We start from the raw sequence: 26653 nt of genomic DNA, 5'->3' as shown, positions 1-26653 counted from the left end.
TCGGGGGGGGGGAGGGGGCATTTTCACACCCCTGAGCGCAGCAAGTTGCAGCGCTGTACAGCGCCAGTGTAGCCAAGGCCTAAGTGAGCATTCCTCACCAACAGCACCATCTGCCGCTGCAGTGCTCCGATTCTGGAACAGGCTAGTTGGTTGTGTACTGCACAAAGAAACAGGAACTGTAAGGAACGTGGAGCCGCACTCAGACTGTGTCCCATTTTGTTCAGTCATTGCATTATTGTGCCAAGGTAGCAGTCACAAAATCTGTGGTGTTGAGAGAGCATAGGGGAGAGGAATGGATGTTTAACTGGGGAGAAGGAGGAACACAAAGGGCTGAGATAGTTTGATTAAGTCCTCTCTCTCTCTCTCTCTCTCTAAGGGGCCCCTTTCACACAGGTGGGAAGCCAAGGAGGAGCACAGCCTGGAGAGGGCACTGGTCCAGTTGGAGGAGGAGCAGCAGAGGTGAGAGGAAAAACCGTATTATTCTGGGTTTTCTGGATATCCCAGAATGATGTGTGGAGAGATGGGATAATCCCAGCAGTGCTGCTTGCTCAACCTGGTGGGGCAACTGGGCAGATAACCCTGAAAGGAGAAGTATTATGACTGCATTGTGTGGTGCCATAAGTGTGAACAGCATAGTGTGACATGGTGGTGGACAATGCCAAATGAATAACAGGTCACAACTTCAGACTGAAAATCAAGCCTGTTATCTTGAGTGCTTCATGGAATCGATGTGGTTTCTGTTCTGTTCAGGTTCCTATGCTGTGTCCAACACTGCGTTGTCTGGGTGCCTTCTAGTAGTGCATTTGGCAGTGTGACTAGCCTCTATTACACTCTCTTCTTTTCTTTCCTTTCCCTCCTCCCCGCAGGGAAAATGTTGTGTTTGGATTTTAAAAGACCTCCTATTTATGTGTTGTGCTGTGCGTGTTCTCAGTGAGGGAAAGTGGGAGAAGTGTGCCTGATACTTGGAGTGGAAAGGGATGAGGCCTGTGTTGGTTTTTGGAGCCTATGGGAGTTCATTCCACAATTTTAAACTGACCTCCAAGAAAGCTCTGTCCCTGTGTTCTTGACCCTTGTGTTGAATAATTCCATGTGTCAGAGGGGTTGAGTTGTTGGCTGCAGTCCTCATCCTGGTTTGGAGCCCCAGGATAGTAGTGGTTCTAGGAAGAGGGCAGGAATGTTGGCAGGGGCAGAGTATTAGAAAGCTTTGCATGGGCAAAGAAACTCGAACTTCATGCAGAAGTGCAGAAGCCACTGCAGAGATACAAGGGTGGCGGGAGAGATGGAGAGAGCAGGAAGACAGAATAAACTCAAATGTGGAGAGAGGGGAGTCGTGCAAGCTGGAGAGGAGAAGGCTGCAGTCATTGAGACAAGAAATGGAGAGTGTGGATTTGTATCTTGGCAGAGGGGGTAGAGAGGAAAGGATGAATTTTGCAGATGGGAAAGTGAGGGCATAATGTGGCAAAGGACTGGATGTGTGGGGCAAGGAGCGAGGAGTCAGCAATGACAGGGGGCTCAGGAGATCTTGGAGGGAGGTCATCCCACCTCTCAGCCTGGAGAGAAAGTCATGACTCAGGGAATCCAGCCGCATGGTGGTGGTGGAATCCAAGAGTGTAGCCCCAGGGATGTTACTTTCGGATCCCCAGGTGATTTCATAGTCGCAACTCTGGTGCTATTTACTGGGTGTGCTCATCACTGTTCTCTCCCCTCCCCAGATGTGAGAATCTAGCTGAAGTGAACACCCTGCTCCGGGAGCACCTGGGCAAGGCAAATGAGGTGAATACAGCCCTTAGAGAGGATGTGCAAAAACTGACAGTTGATTGGACAAGGGCCCGGGACGAACTGGAGCTCAAGGAGAGCGAATGGCGCACTGAACGTGAGGTAGGGTTGGGGTGGGGAGCAGCGAGCAAGATGCAAGACAGAGGAGAGAGAAACAGTGAGATTCTCTCTTCCTCCAACCAGGACCATTTGTGGAAGTTTTTGCAGTTTTGGGTATGGATTGATGTTGGCTAGCGGAGTGGAGGGGATCAGATTGTATTGGTGGAAGGTGTTGATGAGGCAAGGCTGTGCTGCTGGTGGGGGCAAATATTAGCGAGATCATTGTGAATGCTGGGACTTGAGGGGCACTGGGAGCTGAGCCCTATCTGTGCTGAACACTGAGTCCAGTTACACTGGGTTATTGCCTTGTTGGAGTTAGTTTTGCATTTACACTCGGACAAGATGCTGGATCAGCAGTTTATAGACTGGAGGACTGTGTATCTCCAGAACTGGTAGAGCCCTGGCAGCAGCATCACAGGTTTCCCTCCTGCCAGTGTGCCTCACCCCTGTTTCTGTTCTGTTGATAAATTATGTAGTCAGTTGCTTGACCACACTTTGGTTCATTATTTTGTTATAAAATATACTCGAGGCCAATGTCACTCAGGTTTATTAATATGGTACAGAAAAAAGGTTCTTCACAATACCAGTCTCCAAAGAGCAATCCCGTGCAGCGATGTTACATTCACCTTATGCAGAGGGTGTGCTCCCCAAGTTACACATTTCAGCTGGTATTATATGATTTTACAACTACACATCTCTTTACACGTCACTAAAATCCATTCCGTCAATTTGTCTCAGTTCCCTAATTTGTTGTTCTGTTCCTTCCTTATCTTTGTTTTGGATACTAGCATTCCAAGTACTGATCCATGAAACTACTTCCTTTGTGTTAGGGGATGGGGGGTTGCTGAGAAGCCCACACTCTTTGGTAAATGGGTAGCGGAATGAGGTCCATGCCCATGGGGACAGGATGCCTTCCAAGGAAAGGAGGCACTTAAGTCCACTTGTAAGAGGTTTGAAGTAAAGGAAACATTATGGAAGGCTGCCAGTAATCTTTCGAGTTTGGTGCTACTCCAGCAAAGGCAACTGGAGGATTTTAAATTAGAGTTGGGGTGGTTAAAGATAATTTGGCACTACAGGATTTGGAGTCAGAAGGAGAGTTAACAGACCACCTTAAGAGAAAGGAGCTGGGAAAGGGGACACAGGTAAGGCTCTGGGGCATCAGAGCTGGGAACGGAGCACTGGGAAACAGACTCTGCCGGCGTGTAGAGCTATGGATATGCTTGCTTGAAACTAACCCCAATAAACATAGCATTGCCTGCACTTCAGACTTCTGCTTTCTGTCTGCATGACAGGAACCAGTGGAGGGGGTGAAGGAAAGGCCCCCTAACGCCTAGCTTATACTAAGACATAGAATGAATGTATCTTGATTTTGACAAGTTTCGTGCAAAATGTTTACTTCAGCAAATGCAAGGAGTTATGGGAATGCTTAGCACAAGTGACCGGGTTTATGGAATAGTCCAGTTTCGGCTATATCACTGTTACAATATTGGTGCTTCAGGCATACTAAAATATATCTATATGGTGTGGATAATCCATATTATTAATATTATATAAATATATATGCTAGCCAGCATATATTCATCATCGTCCCTCAAGACTGGCTCTTGGACATCTCTGCAGGGTGAGACAGGATTGTTAAGTGACTATTTTGTTAATCACCATGGTGGCTGAGGTTTGGGCCTGTTATTAGTTGCGCTCAGGTGGTGACCCTAGGAAGGATGCTCAGAGTACGTCCTTGGCCTTTCTGCTGGGACTGCTGTCAAAGAAGTTCTTTGTGTCTGAGGTGGTGACTCTCTCCCTGCTGGGAGAAAAGGGCACCTCAGATGGTGTGAGTGGTGTGCAGGGGACCAGCACCAGGTGGCTGAGCTGCTATTTGCTTTTGTCTCTGCACATTTAGTTCTTTGACGGGTACTTGAGGTGTGAACATGATCGACTTCTCAGCCTGTGGCGACAGGTCGTGACCTTCCGCCGTCACTTCCTGGAGATGAAGACTGCAACTGACAGGTGAGCAGGAATGGGGACTCAAGCTGTTGAAAAATGGGTGCTTCCCCTAACACCTTGTTCTGATCCCCATGGTGCTGGGTTTACAGTTAAAGGACACAGTGTTCCCTCTGACAGCTGGAAATAAAAGAGATAACTATGTCTTGTTCTGACACTTTCCTTGGAAGACCTGGGTTACCTTAGGAAACTTATTCTCTGGGCTGGCAGGTATGGGGTCCCAAGCAGAGATGGTGGTGAGGATGGGTTAGGGTTGCCAGAGCACTGTGAAGAGTCCCTGGAGGAATGAACTTGACAGTAGTGAGGTCTGGGCATATTTTCGAGTTGCCTCATTAAAAAGTCAAGATGTTCACTTTCAAAAATGCCTAAAATACACGCCAGTTGTTCAATGATAATGGAGGGGCCTGAATTTTCAAAAGGGCCTAGGTGAGTTAGGCACCCAAATCCCAGTGAAAGTCAATGGGAGATGGGCATCTAATTCTCTGAGTCATTTCAGCAGATGGGCTTGATTCGTGCAGCTCCTATTTCCTTCTCCACCTCCTCTGTCGCTCCTCATCCTTCCTCTGTTTCTTTAACAGAATCATGAAGGTTAGAGATAGGAAAGATGCATAGAGTTAATTTAGTCCATAGTCAGACTTGTTTGTCTCCATCTGTTTTTCTAGTACTCTCTCTGTTTTATCATTGTAAATATCTCAGTTGGTGGGCTTTCACAGCATCTCTTGGGACACTATACTAAAGATGAGGACCAGGTCCTCTTAAACATATTTGGAACCAAATGCTGGGTTTGGGCATTTTAGAGCTGGGTGATGTAAGCATATTGAGGACACTGCAGCCACATTAACTCAATAATCCTCCTTATTGTCCGGCCCCGTACGCTGTGAACAGGAAGGCCGAGAAGATAGGATGCTGCAGAACCCCATAGGAGAAAGCCCACAGGGTAGAAGATCAGTCATCCCAATCTCTGGGATCTTTCACAAAGAAAGAAAAGGAACCATTAAAATGACTCCACTGACCCCTGTGATATGGGGGCAGGAAGTGCGTGGAGGGGGACACCCTGACATTAGCACCCTTCTTCCCCACCCCCCTCTGCACAGCAAGCAGGAGACTCCCCGGAGCAGCTCCAAGGCAGAGGGTGGGAGCAGCACATGGCAGTGTGGGGAGGGACAGCTGGACTGCCTGGCAATTGATAGCCTGCTGGACAGCTGTCGCACAGGGAACTTAGGGGAGCAGAGAGCTGATAGGGGGGCTGTCAGCCCACCCTAGTTCCAAGCCCCCACCAGCTAGCTCCAACGGGCCGCTCTTTCTGCAAGCAGTGGACAAAGCAGGTGGCTGCCAAACAACGTTATTAAGGGAGCATTGCACAACTTTAAATGAGCATGTTCTCTAATTGATCAGCAATGTAACAATGAAACAACGTTAAACGGGACAACTTTAAGTGAGGAGTTACTGTATATACAAGAAACCTATGGCTCACCAAACCTACCTTCACAGATCCAGTAACCACCCCAAACACACCAAGTAATCTGTTATCTTCAGCCTGGCACTCACTGCAGAATGTACTCTGAGTAGAAGTCCAGGATATACACCTTAACACACTTAAAACTGCCTTCACCAAACAAGGACACTCTATCAGAAAAGTAGAAAATATCATTGAATGGGCCAACCAAATACCGCAAGAGAATCTGCTTCAATACAAGGTGCAGGGTGGGGATGCTGACAACTCTGACCACACATCTCTAGTTGTTACCTTCCACTCCACACTGGAACCCATATGGGATATTGTTAAACAATTACAACCCATACTCGATGGGAACCACATCCTGAAAGAAATATGTTCCTTGAACCCTCACTTCTACCCTTCAAACAGCCCCCAACCTCACCAAGTTCATCATCAGAGGCGAGCTCCTCCCAGACCAGGATTCTCCAACTCAAAGCAGCACCAGACCCTCCCAGAACAACAGATGCTACAATGATCAATATCTCGCACAACACACCTTTCAACATCAATGGGTCCTACACAGGACTCTCACAACATGGGAGCTCGTCATCAAGTGCAATAAGTGTCCCAATAAGTGTCCCAACAATAACTATGTGGGTGAAACAAGACAAGCACTACACTCCTGAATGAGCTCATATAGAAAAATGATAAAAGACAAAAACACCATAAAACCCATGGGTGAACACTTTTCACAAAGTAATCACTCCATATCTGACCTCTCAGTCCATCTGTACCATGTCTGTTTCCAAAGTTTGGACAAAGTGTTGTTGAATGTAACATTTTTATGGGTGAGGGTGAAATGGATGAGCTTAGTGATGTGTTTGGTGTGGATCTCTGAGTATTGTCTATAGTCTTGTAGGTATTTGAGGCAGACACTGATGTCATTGTGAGGGATGTTGTGTATAGGAAGGGGAGACTATGCCAGGCTAGGGAAGACGCTTAAGGAAATCGAGGCTCAGGTGATCTTCAGTGGGATTCTGCCTGTTCCTAGAGAAGGGCAACAAAGGTGTGACAAGATTATGATGATCAACAGATGGCTCAGGCAGTGGTGCTATCAGGAGGGCTTTGGGATGTATGGCCACTGGGAGGCATTCATGGACAGAGGACTGTTCTCTCGGGATGGACTTCACCTGAGTAGGGAGGGAAATAGACTTCTAGGATGGAGGCTGGCACAACTGATTAAGAGAGCTTTAAACTAGGAATTTGGGGGAGATGGTTGGGAGATGTCCAGGTAATCTCCACGCCGGATTTTAACATTGAGAGGGATGAAAACGAAGTAAGAAAGGATACAGCCGTGGGTAGGAGAATGGACATAAGGAGGAAGGGTAGTCTAGATACCAGTCTAATAGGTGATACTGGCGATAGAATGTCTGTGCCTAATTGAGTAAAGAACGTGAGCGAAGCCAAACAGCAAAAATTAAGATGTTTGTACACCAATGCGAGGAGCCTAGGTAACAAAATGGAGGAACTAGAGTTACTGGTGCAGGAAGTGAAACCAGATATTATAGGGATAACAGAAACATGGTGGAATAGTAGTCATGACTGGAGTACAGGTATTGAAGGGTATGTACTGTTTAGGAAAGACAGAAATAAAGGCAAAGGTGGTGGAGTAGCATTGTATATCAATGATGAGGTAGACTGTAAAGAAATAAGAAGTGATGGACCGGATAAGACAGAGTCTGTTTGGTCAAAAATCACATTGGGGAAGAAAGCTACTAGAGCCTCCCCTGGGATAGTGCTTGGGGTGTGCTATAGACCACCGGGATCTGATTTGGATATGGATAGAGACCTCTTTAATGTTTTTAATGAAGTAAATACTAATGGGAATTGTGTGATCATGGGAGACTTTAACTTCCCAGATATAGACTGGAGGACAAGTGCTAGTAATAATAATAGGGCTCAGATTTTCCTGGATGCGATAGCTGATGGATTCCTTCACCAAGTAGTTGCTGAACCAACAAGAGGGGATGCCATTTTAGATTTGGTTTTGGTGAGTAGTGAAGACCTCATAGAAGAAATGGTTGTAGGGGACAACCTTGGTTCGAGCGATCATGAGCTAATTCAGTTCAAACTAAATGGAAGGATAAACAAAAATAGGGCTGTGACTAGGGTTTTTGATTTCAAAAGGGCTAACTTAAAAAAAATTAAGAAAATTAGTTAGGGAAGTAGATTGGGCTGAAGAACTTGTGGATCTAAAGGCGGAGGAGGCCTGGAATTACTTCAAGTAAAAGTTGCAGAAACTATCAGAAGCCTGCATCCCAAGAAAGGGGAGTTGTAGACCAAACTGGATGAGCAAGCATCTCAGAGATTATTAAGAAAAAGCAGAAAGCCTACAAGGAGTGAAAGATGGGTGGGATCAGTAGGGAAAGCTACCTTATTGAGGTCAGAACATGTAGGGATAAAGTGAGAAAGGCCAAAAGCCATGCAGAGTTGAACCTTGCAAAGGGAATTAAAACCAATAGTAAAAGGTTCTATAGCCTGTGATACAGGAGGGCCAGGGAGCAGTGGGAAGTGGTAGAAGGGAAGTATATAAACCCTAAGTTAATTAAGGCGTGGTTCCCTGTCGACTAGGGAGGGTTGCTACAGGTTAATTGGAGCACCTGTAATCAATTAAGGCCCTGTTAGAAACCTAATAAAACCCCCTGCTTCAGGCAGTCAGGGGGAAGGAGAGAGGACTGGAGCTTGGAGGTGTGCTGTTAGACTTGGAGGAACAGAAAACCGGAGTAAGGGAGACCCTGCCTCAGCAGGGGAGGGACGTTCCCTCCCCCAGCGTTTAAGGACTGAAGGTACCCCACCCAAGGGAGAAGAGGGTAAGAACCTGCAGGGGTTGAGAGGGGCTGGGACTCAGTGAGGAGCAAACCCAGACCCCTCCTCCGCTTCCCTCCTTTACCACCTTCCTGGGCCACTAGTGGGGCCCTCGGTGCCCCAAGAGCAGGGGTAAGGGGTGGTATTTTAGCTCCCCCCCACCAAGAAAAGTGCAGGACCCACCATACTATATCGACCATCTTGTCACAAGCCATATAAATAAGAAGAAAACAAAGAAAGAAGCTAAACACTGAGGATGGAGTGGAGGTTAAGGATAATTTAGGCATGGCCCAATATCTAAACAAATACTTTGCCTCAGTCTTAAATGAGGCCAATGAGGAGCTTAGGGATAATGGCAGGATGATAAATAGGAATGAGGATATGGAGGTAGATATTACCGCATCTGAGGTAGAAGCCAAACTCGAACAGCCTAATGGGACTAAATCGGGGGCCCCAGATAATCTTCATCCAAGAATATTAAAGGAACTGGCACATGAAATTGCAAGCCCATTAGCAAGAATTTTTAATGATTCTGTAAATTCAGGGGTTGTACCATATGACTGGAGAATTGCTAACATAGTTCCTATTTTTAAGAAAGGAAAAAAATGTGATCTGGGTAACTACAGGCCTGTTAGTTTGACATCTGTAGTATGCAAGGTCTTGGAAAAAATTTTGAAGGAGAAAGTAGTTAAGGACATTGAGGTCAATGGTAATTGGGACAAAATACAACATGGTTTTACAAAAGGTAGATCATGCCAAACCAACCTGATCTTCTTTGAGAAGATAACAGATTTTTTAGACAAAGGAAACCCAGTGGATCTAATTTACCTCGATTTCAGTAAGGCATTTGATATGGTTCCACATGGGGAATTATTAGCTAAATTGGAAAAGATGGGGGCTCAATATGAAAATTGAAAGGTGGATAAGGAACTGGTTAAAGGGGAGACTACAACGGGTCGTACTGAAAGGTGAACTGTCAGGCTGGAGGGAGGTTACTAGTGAAGTTCCTCAGGGATCGGTTTTGGGACCAATCTTATTTAATCTTTTTATTACTGACCTTGGCACAAAAAGTGGGAGTGTGCTAATAAAGTTTGCAGATGACACAAAGCGGGAGGTATTGCCAATACAGAGAAGGACCGGCATATCATACAGGAAGATCTGGATGACCTTGTAAACTGGAGTAATAGTAATAAGATGAAATTTAATAGTGAAAAGTGCAAAGTCATGCATTTAGGGATTTATAACAAGAATTTCTGTTATAAGCTGGGGACTCATCAGTTGGAAATAACAGAGAAGGACCTTGGAATATTGGTTGATCACAGGATGACTATGAGCTGCCAATGTGATATGGTCGTGAAAAAAGCTAATGCTAACAAAACAGACACACACAAAATTCCCCCAGGAGTAGAGAGTTAAAGAAACCCCTATGGCAACCGAGTTCGTGTTTCTCTCCCTCTTCCCGCCCCAGAGTCTAGCTGGGGGTCAGACACCTGCCCCCTCCCCCTGAGCCCAGATGTTGTTCCCCCCAGCCCAGACACCTGTCCCCCTACTGCCCGCGGATCAATAAGGAGACCCTGTTACTGGGTTCCAGACAGGCTTGTGTGGAGTTTCCTGTGTGCCGCTGTTTCCTTCCCTCCGGGCGTGCAGGGAACTGCAGCTGCTAGGAACTCTCTACTCTCTCTCTCCCCCCTCCCCCCCTCCACGCCCTGCAGGGTCGTCTATGTGCAACCTGGGCTCTGCCAGGTCCAGTGGCCCCTAGTGGTCATCAGCAGCACTGCAGCCCATTTCTGTTGGGGAAAGGAAATTATGCGCGAAAACATTAATTCTGCAAAATTCTGCATTGTGCAGTGGCTCAGAATTCCCCTAGGAGTAATAGTAAAGCCCAGAGCAGACTGCGAAGAGTTACAAAGGGATCTCACAAAACTGGGTAAGGTGCCACAAGTACTCCTGTTATTTTTGCAAAATGGCAGATGAAATTCAATGTTGATAAATACAAAGTAATGCACATTGGAAAACATAACCCCAACTGTACATACAAAATGATGGGGTCTAAATTAGCTGTTAGCACTCAAGAAAGAGTTCTTGGAGTCATTGTGGATAGTTCTCTGAAAACATCCACTCCATGTGCAGTGGCAGTCAAAAAAGCGAACAGAATGTTGGGAATCGTTAGGAAAGGGATAGATAATAAGACAGAAAATATCATATTGCCTCTATATAAATCCATGGCATGCCCACATGTTGAATACTGTGTGCAGATGTGGTTTCCCCATCTCAAAAAAGATACATTAGAATTGGAAACAGTTAGGAGGAAGGCAACAAAAACGATTAGTGATATGGAACAGCTTCTATATGAGGAGAGATTAATAAGACTGGGACTTTTCAGCTTGGAAAAGAGACGACTAAGGGGGGTTTTAATATTGGCAGTATGAGATCTCCAGCATATATCACTCAAATTGAAATCCCCCATGATCAGTTTTTTCCCCTATGTATTATAGGTAGGTGTGTAAGGAGGCCTGTTCCTATTCAGGCCCCCTCAAGAGGACAGGGAGAGGCGCTCAGAGAGTCCCTAGAGAGGCAGGGCCCCCAATCCCAGCTCATATGATAGGGACAATGAATGGGACTCAGACCTCCTGTAGTAGGAAGAGGGCCTGAAACATAAGACCTTGTATCAATGGCCTGGTATGAGGCCTGAGGCCTGGGCTAAAGTAGTGGTCAAAACTTTGCTAATATAAAGCAGAGTCAGGCTGTGACTAGAGGCAAGCCCTGCTCACAGAATCTGGCAAGAACAGGGCTGATATTGCAGAAACACACATTCCTAAGTAGTGCTAGGCACAAGAATACACACGCAAACACATCCCAGAAGGGTGGTACCAGAAAACCTCAATACTAACACATTCCCCAAAGATAACAGGGACTTATTACACCCATCTTATAAATAAGGTCAGGATGACAGCATGATGGATAGAAATGTTTTGATCGAACCAACATGTATAAGGTAATGGGTGGCATCTAGATACGTCAGAGGGTGGCACCTGGCCAGGTCAGAGAGGCAATTCGTAACTTGTTTGTATCAGTGTATAAAAAGGTATCTCAGAGGGAGTGTCTTTGGCCAGCCGAGGGGGGAATGGAAAGTCCCGCCATTCACTGAGCTGTGTCCATTGTCACGGGCTACATGTCTTAGTATCGTCGTAGAGTTTGCCAGGTGCTGTTACCATGCTTCGTCGACAATAAACCTGGCCGGGTGCCTTCGTACCTTAATGGATCTTGTGGTCATTGGGTGGTTCGCTTGAGGTCTGCTGTGCCAGCTACCTGCGCAGAGCTGGGATTGCATACATAGGGAATACACACAATCATATTTCCCACAAATTAGGGGGAAACCCCTCCCAAAGCCCTTACAGAAGTCTCCAGACATTTTTCAGTTTTATTCCATAAGTCAGATTTGAAGTGACACTACCTAGGTGAAGGTTAGGTTCAATGACCACCGCATATAAAAAGGGAAATAAGGACAACCTGGGGAATTACAGACCAGTCAGCTTAACTTCTGTATCCAGAAAGATAATGGAGCAAATAATTAAGAAATCAATTTACAAACACCTAGAATATAATGAGGTGATAAGTAACAGTCAGCATGCATTTGTCAAGAACAAATCGTGTCAAACCAACCTGATAGATTTCTTTGACAGGGTAACAAGCCTTGTGGATGGGGGAAAGTGGTAGATTTGGTATATCTTGAGTTTAGTTAGGCTTTTGATACTATCTTGCATGACCTTCTCATAAACAAACTAGGGAAATACAACCTAGATGGAGCTACTATAAGGTGGGTGCATAACTGGTTGGAAAATCGTTCCCAGAGAGTAGTTATCACAGTCATGCTGGAAAGGGCATAACGAGTGGGGTCCCGCAGGGATCGGTTCTGGATCCAGTTCTGTTCAATATCTTCATCAACAATTTAGATAATGACATAGAGAGTACACTTATAAAGTTTGCGGATGATACCAAGCTGGGAGGGGTTGCAAGTGCTTTGGAGGATAGGATTCAAATTCAAAATGATCTGGACAACCTGGAGAAATGGTCTGAAGTAAATAGGATGAAATTCAATAAGGACAAATGCAAAGTACTCCACTTAGGAAGGAACAATCAGTTGCACACATACAAAATGGGAAATGACTGCCTAGGAAGGAGTACTGCGGAAAGGGATCTGTGGGTCATAGTGGATCACAAGCTAAATATGAATCAACAGTGTAACTGTTGCAAAAAAAGCAAACATCATTCTGGGATATATTAGCAGGAGTATTGTAAGCAAGACATGAAAAGTAATTCTTCCGCACTACTCTACGCTGATTAGGCTTCAACTGGAGTATTGTGTCCAGTTCTGGGCGCCACATTTCCAGAAAGATGTGGACAAATTGGAGAAAGTCCAGAGAAGAGCAACAAAAATGATTAAGGGTCTAGAAAACAGGACCTATGAGGGAAGATTGAAAAAATTGGGTTTGTTTAGTCTGGAGAAGAGAAGACAGAGGGGACATGATAACCGTTTTCAAGTACATTGAAGGTTGTTACAAGGAGGAGGGAGAAAAATTGTTCTTCTTAACCTCTGAGGATAGGACAAGAAGCAATGGGCTTAAATTGCAGCAAGAGCAGTTTAGATTGGACAGTAGGAAAAACTTCCTAACTGTCAGAGTGGTTAAGCATTGGAATAAATTGCCTAGGGAGGTTGTGGAATCTCCATCATTGGGGATTTTTAAGAGCAGGTTGGACAAACACCTGTCAGGGATGGTCTAGATAATACTTAATCCTGCCCTGAGTGAAGGAGACTGGACTAGATGACCTCTCGAGGTCCCTTCCAGTTCTATGGCACTCTTACTGAAGGAATATCAGGACCCATGGGAAAGCACCCTCAAACCACTCAGCACACAGACAGACAGCTTCCCACAGGACACAATTGACTTCCGCCAGAAACTCTGCAAAATTAACAACATAAGAATGGCCATTATGGGTCAGACCAATGGTTCGTCTATCTCAATATCCTGTCTTCTGACAGTGGCTAATACCAGATGCTTCAGAGGGAATGATGATCAGGAATGCAATCCCATGCTCTGGGTGTCCCCAAACCTCTGACTGCTGGAAGCTGGGAGTGGATGACAGGGGATGGGTCAGCCAGTTTCAGTGATAAATGGCAGGCTTGAAAGCCTCTTGGCCACTCTCTCTGTGCATGCACAGTGTAACCCTAAGGCTCACATGCCAAACAGAACTCTCATGTGGATACTGTGTTCAGTTTTGCTCTCCCCAAGGGGCAATGGATGCCATGCGCTAGCTGGAGTATATGTTGAGAAATTGAGACCATTGTGGGCAGGATTGAAACCATGCTTGATCCACAGTTCTGGGCAAAAAAAAAAAAAAAGGCTGGTAGAATCTGTCAACGTTAGGAAAAGCTGGTGGGGTGGGGGAGGGAGAGGAGGTTCAGGGTGCACAGTATCTCATTAATTAAATGACCGGCTGTGTTAGCTTCTATAGAATAAAGGGACCCAGAGTGTCAAAAGTATTAACCTGATCCTGTCACTGTACGACATTAACAGACAAAATTTGGAGTTCCAAATGCTGAGACCTTGGTCTGTTTAGTACCATAGCAAATACAACTTTAAAAATGCTTTTAAACTTTATTAAAGATACAAAAAAAGGAAAAACAGTTAAAGCAATTAAGTGTAAAGTATTAAGTAAGGCTTTCATTTTAACTACCCTTTATTCTAGTGGTTCTCAAACTTTTGTATTGGTGACGCCTTTCACACAGCAAACCTCTGAGTGTGACCTTATAAATATATAAAAAATGTGTTTTTAATATAACACTATTATAAATGCTGGAGGTAAAGTGGGGTTTGGGGGTGGAGGCTGATAGCTCGCAACCCCCTACATAAACCCTTATGACACCCTGAGGGGTCAAGACCCCGAGTTTGAGAACCCCTGCTTTATTCCATTTCCCCTTTAACTGTAGGGAGTCCTTACAAGGAGAAAAAACCCTGTTTGACAGTCTCTATGATGGTATTAGAGATGGTGGTAACTCTCCTTTTGGGGAAAAAGTTAATTGAGCTGGGCTGGAGTTGTTGTTAAAGTCGGATCGTGCTTCCTTGACAAGAAAACCAGACAAACACACGCAAAAGGGGAAAGAAAAGAACAGCTTCTGTCTTTTTGATGGTGACTCTCACCTGCAGTCTCATTGCTGGAGAAACACTAGCGAAAGCATTGCTCTGATCAGCCACTCAGAGACCTGGTAAACTTTTACAAGCATCAGACTGTTTCAGTCATTGCTGTTAGCCAACTCCTTGGGCGCAGGCTTTAAGTGGTGGTACAAAATGTACAGTCTTGGCCAGCTAAGCCAGTCTCTTATTAAACAGAAGGCAAAAGGGAATAGAAGAAATAAGGTGGGGAATGAACAGGACACACGAGGGAAAGGGTGACAAAGTCTCCCATCCCAGTTGGTATTCATGATTTAGCCAAAGCTGGTGGAGGTGGTGATGTCATCCGTGTCCCTCTCTCTGGCCCAGTCTGGTCAGGATATCTCCACAATCAGGACAGTGAAGGCCCAATGGTGAAAATGTGTATCCTGGAATCCCAGGAAGTAGTGGCAGTGGCAGCCATGATGGTAAAGCTCGCTCCTTCCAGTCCACCCACCTCCCAGTCAGTCAGTGTCCACTAATTTTCCCCTCAAGTCTCTTTTTAAGGGCCCCAAAAAGGAGTGATGGGTAGAATAGTCCATCCTCTCATTATTTTGTTTGCCAATTAGGCCTAATTTCTGAAGCACCAATTTTGGTCCATTGATTTCTTGTCCTATACGCCTCTTGTTTACTAAGCATGATCTTGATACAGGCCTTGCATGTTGTTAGTAAACCCTTGCTATCTGAAGTACTTCAGCCTTCCGGTTTTCTTTTGAAACAATTTTGAGACAACTTGTTGTGACAGTTCACAAATCTTTACCCATTTTCCACCAGATAAGCTCATAACTGGAGTAGGACTGCTAGGTTCCAATTATTACAACAGACTCCAAATCTGGTTCACTAGCCCTACTCTCTGCCCCCAGATGTCAAGGCAATCCAAGTAACTATGTGGATTATAGGGCACTTAGAGTAGTCCTTTAAACAGAAAGCTGTTCTTAACCTTAACTATAGTAGAGTCTTACAAGAGGGTGTGTTGGGCAACCTTTACTGTATGCCTGTAATTAGCCCCATCTTAACTTCATCCCTGGACTTGCACACAGCCAGTCTAATTTTTGGGCAGGAGACCTGTATTTTCACAACCTCCTCTACTTCTCTTGTGCCTCATACCACCCCATACACCCTGCTGGAGACAAGTACATCAATATACATTTCCTGCCATGTTTCCCAACTAAGGAGATTATAACACTTTTGTAGTTGGAATTTGAGGAACAAGCCATTGGTCAAGCCTTTGGAAATTGTGAGCTGCAGAAACTTGAGAGTTCCAACCTTTTCCTTACAAGACAGGGAAGTTAGATTGGGGAGAACCCCCTTAGTATCAGTGTAAAAATTAAAGTTGCTAAATCAAGCACTCAACCAGAAAATTCACAAAGTTCAGGTTTCTCCCATGAATCTTTGCATGTTGCACACATGTAATGCTTCAACAAAGGAAACAACACTAGAAAAACATTATGTATCTATAATGAGGCAAAGTCAATACTTCAGGAAGTAGCTCAGCTTTTGGGATTTCCTGATTTTTAGTGTAGATCACCTTTAATGGTATAATAATGCAAGATTTTTGCATTCAGGTTTTTAGGTGCGTGTTTGTTTTGTTTGGGTTTTTTGGAGGAGTGGGGGTTGTGCAAAAAGAAATTGCATGCAAGCCCTTAGATACTTATCTGGCCCTGTCTGAATGTTTCACAATTTTAATGTATTTTTCTTTACAACACTCCTTTGAGGTAGAGAAGTGCTTTATCCCCATTTTGCAGATGGGGAATCGAGACACAGGAAGTCTGTGGCACCGCTGGGAATTAAAGCTGGGTCTCCCTAGTCCTAGACTAGCACTGTAACCACTGAAACATCCTTCTTCTTCCTTAGTTGATTACAAACCAGATCACTGATCCTCTAAGTATCTGAGATGGCTGAACATCTTTGGAAAATGTTATGACTGATCCTCAACAATGGGTTGTAATTGTCATGCTGTGACATGTTTAAAAGGTGAATTTGCAGATGAAAGTGTTCTTGAAGATCTATTTTACTATTTTATTCTGCTTCAGGGACTTGTCAGCACTGAAGGCAGACCAGATAAGACTTTCTGGATCAATACTTGTCAGCTGCTTCCATCTAAGTTCTGGTACGCGGCACTGGGAGTCGAACACTTTGGAAAGATCTGCTCCGAGGGATCAGACACAGCAGCTTTGTGCCAGGGCTCAGGAGCTGGAAAAGAAAGTATACCAGAAAACCCAAGAAGTGATGTGCTTGCAGGTCAAAGGGGATATAGAGAAAGAGGAGCTTCAGGGCAGGTAAATTAGTCTTAAAAACCCTACACAACCTTTGGGGAATGTTTCCCACCATTTATCACAGAGGCCTTTGGATTCAATCTGCATTCTCCTTCAAAGCACAGCCACTTCATACCGGGCTTGTTTTTCGAAATGGTATCTACTGTTGGCTTTAAAAAGAAATAGGCAGAGAGGCGCCTGAATAAAGAAAATGGGCTTTCTGAGTAGGGTGACCAGATGTCCCGATTTTATAGGGACAGTCCCGATATTTGGGGCTTCGTCTTATATAGGTACCTATTACCCCCCACCCCCGTCCTGATTTTTCACACTTGCTGTCTGGTCACCCTGTCTCTGAGTGAGATGAAGTTGGGAGTAATGGTGTGTGTGGAAAGGGGTTTTCTTGGAGGGTGGGCGGCAGAGTTGGGTTTACAGTTACAATAGAACCTTAAGAGTTACGAACACCAGAGTTACGTACTGACTGGTCAAGCACACAGCTCATTTGGAACCGGAGGTATGCAATCAAGCAGCAGCAGAGACCATAAAAAGAAAAAAGGAAACAGTACAGAATTGTGTTAAACGTAAACTACTAAAAAAATAAAGGGAAAGTTTAAAGCAAAGATTTGACAAAGCAAGGAAACTGTTTCTGTGCTTGTTTCATTTAAAGCAAGATGGTTAAAAGCATCATTTTTATTTTGCATAGTAAAGTTTCAAAGCTGTGTTAAGTCAATGTTCAGTTGTAAACTATTGAAAGAACAACCATAACGTTTTGTTCAGAGTTACAAACATTTTAGAGTTACGAACAACCTCCATTCCCGAGGTGTTCGTAACTGAGGTTCTACCGTAATGTAGTTGGAGAGAAATGCTGAGCAGTATAAAGGGACCAGTTCTGTCCCCCACCCCAGTGCAATGCTATGATAACCAGACCTATGCTGCAAGGGGCTGGAGAGAGAATCCCCACAGTGCAGATGCTGTATGGGGCTGCCAGTTATACTGCCCCCTTGCAAGCTCAGGTGCAGGGACGTGTTGGGGTCATCTACACAGTGCTCAACGTTACAAGGTTCCTGGACTGTGACATACAGCCCTCCATACCAGAAACACAGAGCACCTCAGAATCCTGAAGGCCCAAAGGTGGCTTAAAGCCATCTCTGTCCCCTCCCTCTGGGCTGAGTCCTCTGTGGTGTATCTCATGGAGGTGCTGCAAAGACTTTCAGACATAGTTCCTATGCAGCTGATGGTGTGCTAAGCTTTTGGAATATTGCACAGACTTTTTCTTCTCAGGGTGATGGAGCTCTCAGCCTTGCTGGCGCAGTCCCAGAAGCAGAATGAGGAGAAAGAAAAGACTGTGAAGACGCTTAGTGACACGATGGAAATTCTGGTGTGTGAGAAATCTGTGGGAAAGCAACCCAACAGCTATTGGGTTTGAGCTTTTTTTTTTCCTTCCCAGCCTCACCACAAAGAGCTGTGGCTTCCTCCCTATATGGGAACATAAGGCACTTTGTCTAAATGTGTGTTTCGTGGTTGGCAACTGAAGGCTGGGCAGTGGCAGGGGAACTGCGTGCACATCTAATCCAGCATCGGAGAGCTTGTAACAGAACATTTCACCTCAGGCACTTGTAATCCAGTTAGGTCACCAGTGACCAAAGACTGTCAGCGTGTGACAGCTTCTCAGTTTATCCCGAATGATTTGTTGGCCTATCTCATTCAGAGTTATCACATTGAAGTTGGTGTCCTCGTTAGTTTCAGCAGAGAAGATAAGGATTGAATGGGCCATGAAGAGTGCCTAGAGCTGGCCCTTCAGTTTGGAGCTGAGGCACAGTGGCAAGTCAGTGCTAGGGGAGATGGGAATGCTCCAACTCATCCTGTCTTTATTCTGTTTCTAGGAGGCCAGTCGGTTGGAGGTAGAATATAAAGCTTCACTGACCAAGAATGCCAAAGAAGAGACCCTTTCCCTTCATCAGGTGCTAAAAGACATAACTCAGGTAAATAACATGTTCTGCTACAGAAATATCTGGGAAAGGCATGGGAAGTGCATGATATATATGTACATGTCCAAAGGCCAGAAATCTCGGAAGAGCTCTTGACTTGGAAAATCTAACTTCTCACATCTCACTTGCCTGTAAATTGCCTCTCACTGTGGGCCAGATCCTGTAGACTTTGCTTAGACCCTACTCAGGCAAACATTGAAATCACTAGGAGTTTTGTCTGAGAAGGAATGTAGGGGTCAAGTCATGTCTTTTTGGAACATTACCTTGTTTTTTGGAACATTACCAGCATTTTTTTTAACCTTATCCTGGCTTTGCTGAAACACTTGCTCAACCTTCTGCCTTAATAACTTCCTGAATAAAGGAATAAAAGAAAACTAGTAATTTTCATACAGGAGCAGCCTAGCATGCTGCATCCAGTAGTGGCCAAAACCTGATGCTTCTGACTGGGTGCTATGCACCACTCACATAACGTGATGCAGGAGTAATATGTATCCTTAACCTTTTATTTCCTGGTTTTCAGATGTTTAAGTTTAGCTTCTCTTCATATTTTTGAAGGGCACAAGGGCAACCTTAACTCTGTGTTGATGATGTTTTTGGACAGTTAATTACCTTAGTTAAAAAAAAATTGGCATCCCCACGTTCCACGGCCTCTGACTCCTTGGCAACAATTGCCCCGGCCACAGAATGCACTGGCTGTATTTTAATGCCTTCACTGCTCCTGCATTATCTCATCTCATCTCTTTGCCTCTCCAGCCCAGCCCAGTCCTCCCTCTCCAAAGTGCTAGTCATTAAACTGGGTTTTGAAAAACAATGTTTGGATGGTCCCTTACACCCTTCACACTGCTCCAATGCCTCCAGCCTTCCCTCCAACTCATCCATTTCTCTGACCATCCTCCCCACACCCTCACTGCCCCGAGGCTGCCACCGCCTGCTAGCTCCACCCTCTTCCTTGCCACCACATGTCCTGGGTAAGCTTAGAGGGGCCATGGAGAGGCGGGCAGGTAATGGGGTCTTAGAAGTGCATGTAATAGCTGGATAGGTCCATCAATGGCTATTAGCCAGGATGGGCAGGGATGGTATCCATAGCCTCTGTTTGCTAGAAGCTGGTAATGGGCAACAGGGGATGGATACCTCTTCTATTCAACCTGTTCTATTCATTCCCTCTGAAGCACCTGGCATTGGCCACAGTTGGAAGACAGGATACTGGGCTAGATGGACCTTTGGTCTGACCCAGTATGGCTGTTCTTATGAGACAAGAAGGGGCAGTAAGGTGAGTTGAGATCCAGAATCCCTACCCCAGATCTGTACGTAGTGTGTGGGCATGGGTTTCTACACACACGCATGCACCAGATGCGGCTCAGAGAGGAGTGACATGCCCCATTGATGTCAATGAGATGTTCTCAGATGGATGAGAATACCCCATGGAGATGAATACCGCCTGAAATAATAGTTCAGAGAGGTGTGAATTTAGGACTCAAACTCACTGTGCTGCTCAAGTTCAGTAGCCGCATCGCGTCACTTTGGGCCACCCAGTTAAACTGACTTGGCAACACAGCCTTAGCCTTTCTACATATGCACATTTCACTCTCTTTAACATGTCAGTTATGGTTAACTCATATTGGAGTTCCCAACTTTACTCAAACTCTTTCAGTATTGCTTCCCCAAAGGGAAAGGGGCTGTGTGCTAGCTGAGATCAACCCTGAGCAGGTGATATCAGTTTGGGCATAGTTTGAGACCCAGGTGTGTGGTGGGCAGGAAAAAAAAAAAAAAAGGATTTTGATATCACATGGCTTTTTCTCAGGAACGTGTTGCTCAAGTGACCCCAGATTTGGTCCACTCACGCCACCCATGAAGCACAGCAAATGTCAGGACAATCTGATTCAGTATGTGGCGTTTAGACTATATGGAAAAGTAGTCTGCTAAACAGTGAGTCTCAACCGTTACTATAGTGGAGCTACTGCTCTGCTATAATTACTCAGGCATGTTATGGATTCTTCATCACCTGAAATCTTTAATTCAAGATCAGGATGTATTTTGTAAAATATCAGATCTACCATAACCAGAAGTTATGGGTCTGATGCAGGAATTATTGGATGAAATTCTCTGGCCCATGTATGCAGGAGATCAGGGTAGATCATAATGTTCCCATCTGGCCTTAAATTCATGATTAATCGACTGTAAAACTGGCATTATTTAGATTGGATGAACAAGTATAGGAAGGGAACTGACAGTGTCCAGTGGCTAGGGAACTAGACTGCAGCTCGGAACTAGAGATTCTATTTCTGCTTTACTCTGTGACTTTGGCCAAGTGACTTTGGCCAGAATTCTCAGAGTTGGGTGCCTAAAGTTAATTTCCTGAATTCATACTAAGACTCCTAAATGAAAGTGGCCTGCTTTTGAGAAGGGCTGAGCAAGTGCTGCTTTCAAATGATTTAAATGAAAAATTAGGTTATCTTTATTGAGACATCCTGGTTTGAAAACTATCGCTTTCATCTCGCATCTGTAAAGTGGAAATAACACTTGCCTTCCTTCGTAAAACCATATGAGATCACCAAAAGAAAATCACTAAAGAAATGCTGAGTATTATTATCCAGATTATAGATCTTCACTGTCCCATGGCAGAAGAATAAGGGAGGGTCCTTTGCTGAGGTTAGGGTGCAGTGAACATAGAACAAATGAAAGGAAATGGTGCTTCACACAACAAAGTCTGCCTGGGAAATGTACTGCAGGTTACTAGATCAAATATGGTGGCTCTATTTATTTTTTATGACCAATAACACTTGTTAGAAATCCCAATATAAGAGTAATCAAATCTCCTACTTCAGGGCCTTGCCTGATTGCTGCAGGGGTCAGGAGGGACATTATTTTCTTCTCCCTATACAGCACTACATAACTGGCTCTCATTCTGGGCCACAGCCCTACCAGGATCATCTGAGCAGCCCCTTCCAGGATTCAGGAAGTGAAAGAGAACTTCCTCCCAGCCTGTCTCAGAAGCCCTAGATGTGGGCCCTGAAACAGGATGCTGGCACTTATTTCATGTCCCAACCCCACTGTGTTCCCTTTTGCCATGGCCTCTCCTGTCACTCTGTCAGCAGCTTGACTACTTCTGGCTCTTAAGTTTAACACCATGTGACATGGCAGGGTTTCTCCCCAACTTCCAAGAATATACTGCCATGCCCAGTCTCCTTTAAGATTTATTGTACAAACATAAGGAAATAAAACAAACACAAACAGTCCCTTTGCTTACCCTGTTGTGGTAGGGCTTCATGACCCCACTCCCAGGGATCTCTGACAATCCTGCTATTTGCAGCTTCCCAGTCCCAGCCCACTCTGCTCCCTTTCTGGAACACCGGCTCTAGGGCTCCTTCCTGGGAACCTGGCCCTTGCTCCAGGGACCTACCACAGGCATTAGCTCCACTCCTCTGGGGGAATCTCTCCCCAGGCACAGCCTGCCCCAATCACTCCTCTCTGTCCTGCCCTCTAACAGGTCTTTATAGCCCCAGGTGTAGCCCTTCCCCTTTTCATTGGGCCCACCTGCTCTGACACAGGGAAGTTGGGCCTGGTCTGCTCACAGGGACCCTGTAACACACCACTCTTTTTCTGGTACTTCCAGAGCCCTTTGTTACTAGCTCCCTGGCTGTCTGCCCAAGAGCACTTTGACAAAGTCTTAGAACTTCTGTCTGTTTGGGGTTCCTTACCCACATGCCTCCTGGACTTCCTTTCCTGATTGTGACCTTTAACTGGGCAACCTTAGGCCTGGTCTACACTACCCGCCGGAATCGGCGGGTAGAAATCGACCTCTCGGGGATCGATTTATCGCGTCCCGTCAGGACGCGACAATCGATCCCCGAATCGACGCTCTTACTCCACCAGCGAAGGTGGGAGTAAGAGCCGTCGACGGGAAGCCGCGGAGGTCGATTTTGCCGCCGTCCTCACAGCGGGGTAAGTCGGCTGCGATACGTCGAATTCAGCTACGCTATTCGCATAGCTGAATTTGCGTATCTTAAATCGACCCCCCCCTGTAGTGTAGATGTAGCCTTAGTGTTAGCTGCATGGTCCACATGCATGATGTGAGAGGCGAGTCATCATTGTTCTGTCTGTTTGTTCATTTAATCCATTTAAGTTTAAATGTCTTTTCACTTGTATTTTTCAGTCAATCTGATTTGCTGATGAGTAATTCTTCTTTCCCTGCACATCTGTATAAGTCCTCCATGTTTCCTTTGCATGTGCTGGTAACATTAACTCATTCTTTAGTTGACGGACTGTTCCTCTTAGGTTGCCTCCCTTTCTCCATTCCCAGGACAGGAATTTTAACCTCAGATCTTTGCATAGACCCTCATGAAGCTTCTTTGGCCAATTCTTGCTCCTTTCATGCTACTGTTTCAGAGGAATTATGATCAGTTGCTCTTCTATTATCATATTCTTCAGAATTCAGCAGCTGCTTTCTCCTCTGGGGAGTTTTAATACTACTTTTCATGGCTATTGGTCACTAGAGGCCTGATTCTGTTACATTAAAGCTTTTTATATCACTCTGACTGCATAAAGAAGCCTTAAAGGAGGCAGAAACGGTGCCTGAGGGCCACAAGAAACTGAGCACTGGTTAAAGTAAGCCCCCAGAAGGCCTAGAATAGAGGGAGTACAAACATAACATCCATTCCTGCCCCATGGTTTTTCTCCTGTTCTGCATTATTCTGGAATCACCCATACCTGAAATGCAGGAGGTCATGGCCACCAGAACCAATCTTCCCTATTGCCTTAAGTCAGACAGCCTGTAACCTCTGACTGAAGGGTGGCATGGAGGAGGAGGGAGAAATAGGTAAATGAGAGTGAGTGGTAGGAGGGAAGGAGTAACAGCTTGGTCTGGGGTTTCAGGCAGTGCTAGACGATACTGACAACGCAGTCAGTATCTCATGGGTTGAGGGCTCCCAGCATCCTGAATCCAGCAACCTCTCCTCCCTGCTGAGTTCCAGTGACATGGAAAGGGCCCTTGTTCTGGTGCACGAAGCATTGTCAAGGAGGTGCCAGGCAGTACAGGTGAGAGGGATCTGGTGCAGGACTCTCTTTACACTGTCAGCAATTTCCCCAACCCCACTGCCAGCCCACTCTCTCAAATGCCTATGCCTCATCCAGCCTTTCCCCCTCCACTTACTTCTGCCCTCCAGCCATCCTTCTCTCCACACTGAGACTGCCTTTTCTCTGCCCCCACTTTCTCTGTAATTCCCCCTCCCACCTGAGCACCCTCCCACACTGGATCACATCTTTTGCCCTCAGATGATCTGCTCCTCTCCTGACTCTCCCAGCTGACTCATGTTTGAACTATCTCCCTACACTCTTCAGCTGCTGTTGCCCTCAGGCCTAACTGTTGACCTCCTCCTAGCTGGTCCGCCTGGGCCCATCTTCTCAGCCCCATTCTGCTCATGCACTCATTCTGCCTCTTCCCCTGGCAGGCCCTAAGGGAGCAGCTTTCAGACAGCCAAGACTCTGTCCATTCTCTGCAACATCAGCAAAGGCAGCAGGAAGAGGAATGCAAGATGCTGAGGCAGAGGCTCCAGCAGCTGGAAGAGAACTGCAAGACACTCACCGGCCAGACGCAGCACCTCCAGTCCCTGGTGGAAACTCTCAGCAGGTCAGCCCTATGTCCTTCCTCCACATCGTATAGGGACTTCAGTAGCAGAGTGTTGGGGGCTAAGAATGCTCCTGTTCCATAGTAAGTCTGGCTCTGCTTCTCAGGTTACTCTTTCCCTGTCACCAGCAATTAATGTTCCTAGCCACCGCCCCATGTCCAGGCTGCCTGAGGAAATTGGAGAGCTGCCCGAGTATAGTGTATGTCCAGTCCAACCTCTGCCACCCCTAAATTAAGCTCCCTAGGTGCATCCTGCATCCCCAGGTTGTAGAGAGGCCCTCTGCTGAGCACTGCTTCCCACTGAGTGAGAGCAACAGCCTTCCCAGCCCCTTTTCCCCCACCTCAGCTGCCAGGAGAGGAAAAGAGGTTCACATGCAGCAAGCACTTCTAATCCCCCCCCCCCCCCGCCCATTCCATCCTCACTGGTGCGGATGGGGCTGCTCATGCTAGATTCTCCTCATTCTGCTTACTGGGCCCTGCCTCTTTGCAGTGACCGTGTGAACCTGGAGAAGGCCAGAGAAGAGCTGCAGCAACAACTGGAGGTGTCTGAGCAGGAGGCCTGGCGATTGCGCCGAAGCAACACTGAGCTACAACTGAAGGAAGATTTGGCTCAAGGGGAGAAGGAGGAGCAACAGCTGGAGATGGAGAGGATCCTTCGGGAGAGGGAGCGCCTGTGAGCTCTTCTGTCATCCCTCCACAGGGCAAGGGGTTGGGGCACTGTGGGAGCATGCTGGGATTGGAGGTGGAAGTGATGAGTGGCTGCACAGGCATGGAAGAAGTGGAAGCTAGGAGCTGAAGGGAAGCACCAGGAAAGGGAACATGGGATTGAGTTAGGATGGTTAGTGCAATTGGTGGCTTTTATTTCCATGATATTAGATTATTGCTAATCTAATATCTAAGGGTATGTCTACACTACGAAATTAGGTCGAATTTATAGAAGCCGGTTTTATAGAAATCGGTTGTATACAGCCGATTGTGTGTGTCCCCACATAAAATGCTCTAAGTGCTCTAGTCGGCGGACCGCGTCCACAGTACCGAGGCTAGCGTCGACTTCCGGAGCATTGCACTATGGGTAGCTATCCCACAGTTCCCGCAGTCTCCGCCGCCCATTGGAATTCTGGGTTGAGATCCCAATGCCTGAATGATGCAAAACAGTGTCGCGGGGGGTTCATGTCGTCAGGCACCTCCCCCTCCATCAGAGCAACGGTAGACAATCGATTCGCGCCTTTTTACCTGGGTTACCTGTGCAGACAACATACCACGGCAAGCATGGAGCCCGCTCAGCTCAGCTCACCGTCACCATATGTCATCTGGGTGCCGGCAGACGTGGTACTGCATTGCTACACAGCAGCAGCAGCTAACTGCCTTTTGGCAGTAGACGGTGCAGCATGACTGGTAGCCTTCATCGGCGATCTGGATGCTGGCAGCCATGGGGCTGCATTGCACCAGCCCCTTGCCTTTTGGTAGAAGATGGTATATTATGACTGGTATCCGTCATCATCGTACTGCAGTGGCTGTCAATCATGGGCACTTGGGCAGACATGCTCAGTCCTATCGAACTGTCTTGATGATGATGGCTATCAGTCGTAGTATGCTATTTTCTGCCAATCGCCCAGTATTTTCTGCTAAGCACCCAGAAGAGGCCGAGGGCGATCTGGGTGCTGGCAGACGTGGGGCTGCATTGCTACACAGCAGCAGCCCCTTGCCTTTTGGCAGTAGATGGTGTATTAAGATTGATATCCATCGTCGTCATATTACGGTTCGATCAGAGGCACCTGGGCAGACATGCTCAGTCCTATTGAACTGTCTTGACGATGATGGCTATCAATCTTAGTACACTAACTGCCAAGCGCCCAGTATTTTCTGCCAAGCACCCAGAAGATGCCGAGGGCTATCAGTCATGCTGCACCGTCGTCTTAAGATGTAAAAAATAGATTTGTTCTGTATTCATTTGCTTCTCCCTCCCGCCGTGAAATCAAGGGCCTGCTAAACCCAGGGTTTTGAGTTCAATCATTGGGGGGGGGCCATTCTGTGTGACAGTTGTTTGTGTTTCTCCCTGATGCACAGCCACCTTTGTTGATTTTAATTCCCTGTACCTGTACACCATGTCGTCACTCGCTCCTCCCTCCCTCCCTCCCTCCCTCCTTCCCCTGGTCCGTCAGATACTAGTTTCGCGCCTTTTTTCAGACCAGATGCCATAGCTAGCACTGGGATCGTGGAGCCCGCTCAGATCACTGCGGCAATTATGAGCACTATGAACACCACGCGCATTGTCCTGGAGTATATGCAGAGCCAGGACATGCCAAAGCAAAACCAGGACCAGCCGAGGAGGCGATTGCAGCGCGGTGACGAGAGTGATGAGGAAATTGACATGGACATAGACCTCTCACAAGGCACAGGCCCCA

The 26653-nt window shown here is 46.2% G+C and overlaps 1 protein-coding gene across 1 annotated transcript in view; it reads left to right on the top strand.

Annotated features, from left to right (window-relative positions):
* Nucleotides 1–26653, top strand: part of CEP250 (centrosomal protein 250) — a 109561-nt gene that overhangs the window by 12631 nt on the left and 70277 nt on the right. The window contains exons 4-12 of the mRNA XM_065414298.1: nucleotides 377–459; nucleotides 1713–1878; nucleotides 3773–3879; nucleotides 16419–16664; nucleotides 17919–18015; nucleotides 18521–18619; nucleotides 23498–23659; nucleotides 24073–24251; nucleotides 24739–24921. Coding sequence (XP_065270370.1) covers nucleotides 377–459; nucleotides 1713–1878; nucleotides 3773–3879; nucleotides 16419–16664; nucleotides 17919–18015; nucleotides 18521–18619; nucleotides 23498–23659; nucleotides 24073–24251; nucleotides 24739–24921 — 1322 coding nt within the window. The remainder of the gene's footprint in view (nucleotides 1–376; nucleotides 460–1712; nucleotides 1879–3772; nucleotides 3880–16418; nucleotides 16665–17918; nucleotides 18016–18520; nucleotides 18620–23497; nucleotides 23660–24072; nucleotides 24252–24738; nucleotides 24922–26653) is intronic.

This window comes from Emys orbicularis, chromosome 12, assembly GCF_028017835.1.
Source record: "Emys orbicularis isolate rEmyOrb1 chromosome 12, rEmyOrb1.hap1, whole genome shotgun sequence".
Taxonomy (NCBI): domain Eukaryota; kingdom Metazoa; phylum Chordata; order Testudines; family Emydidae; genus Emys; species Emys orbicularis.
This window is presented reverse-complemented; position numbering and strand designations above follow the sequence as displayed.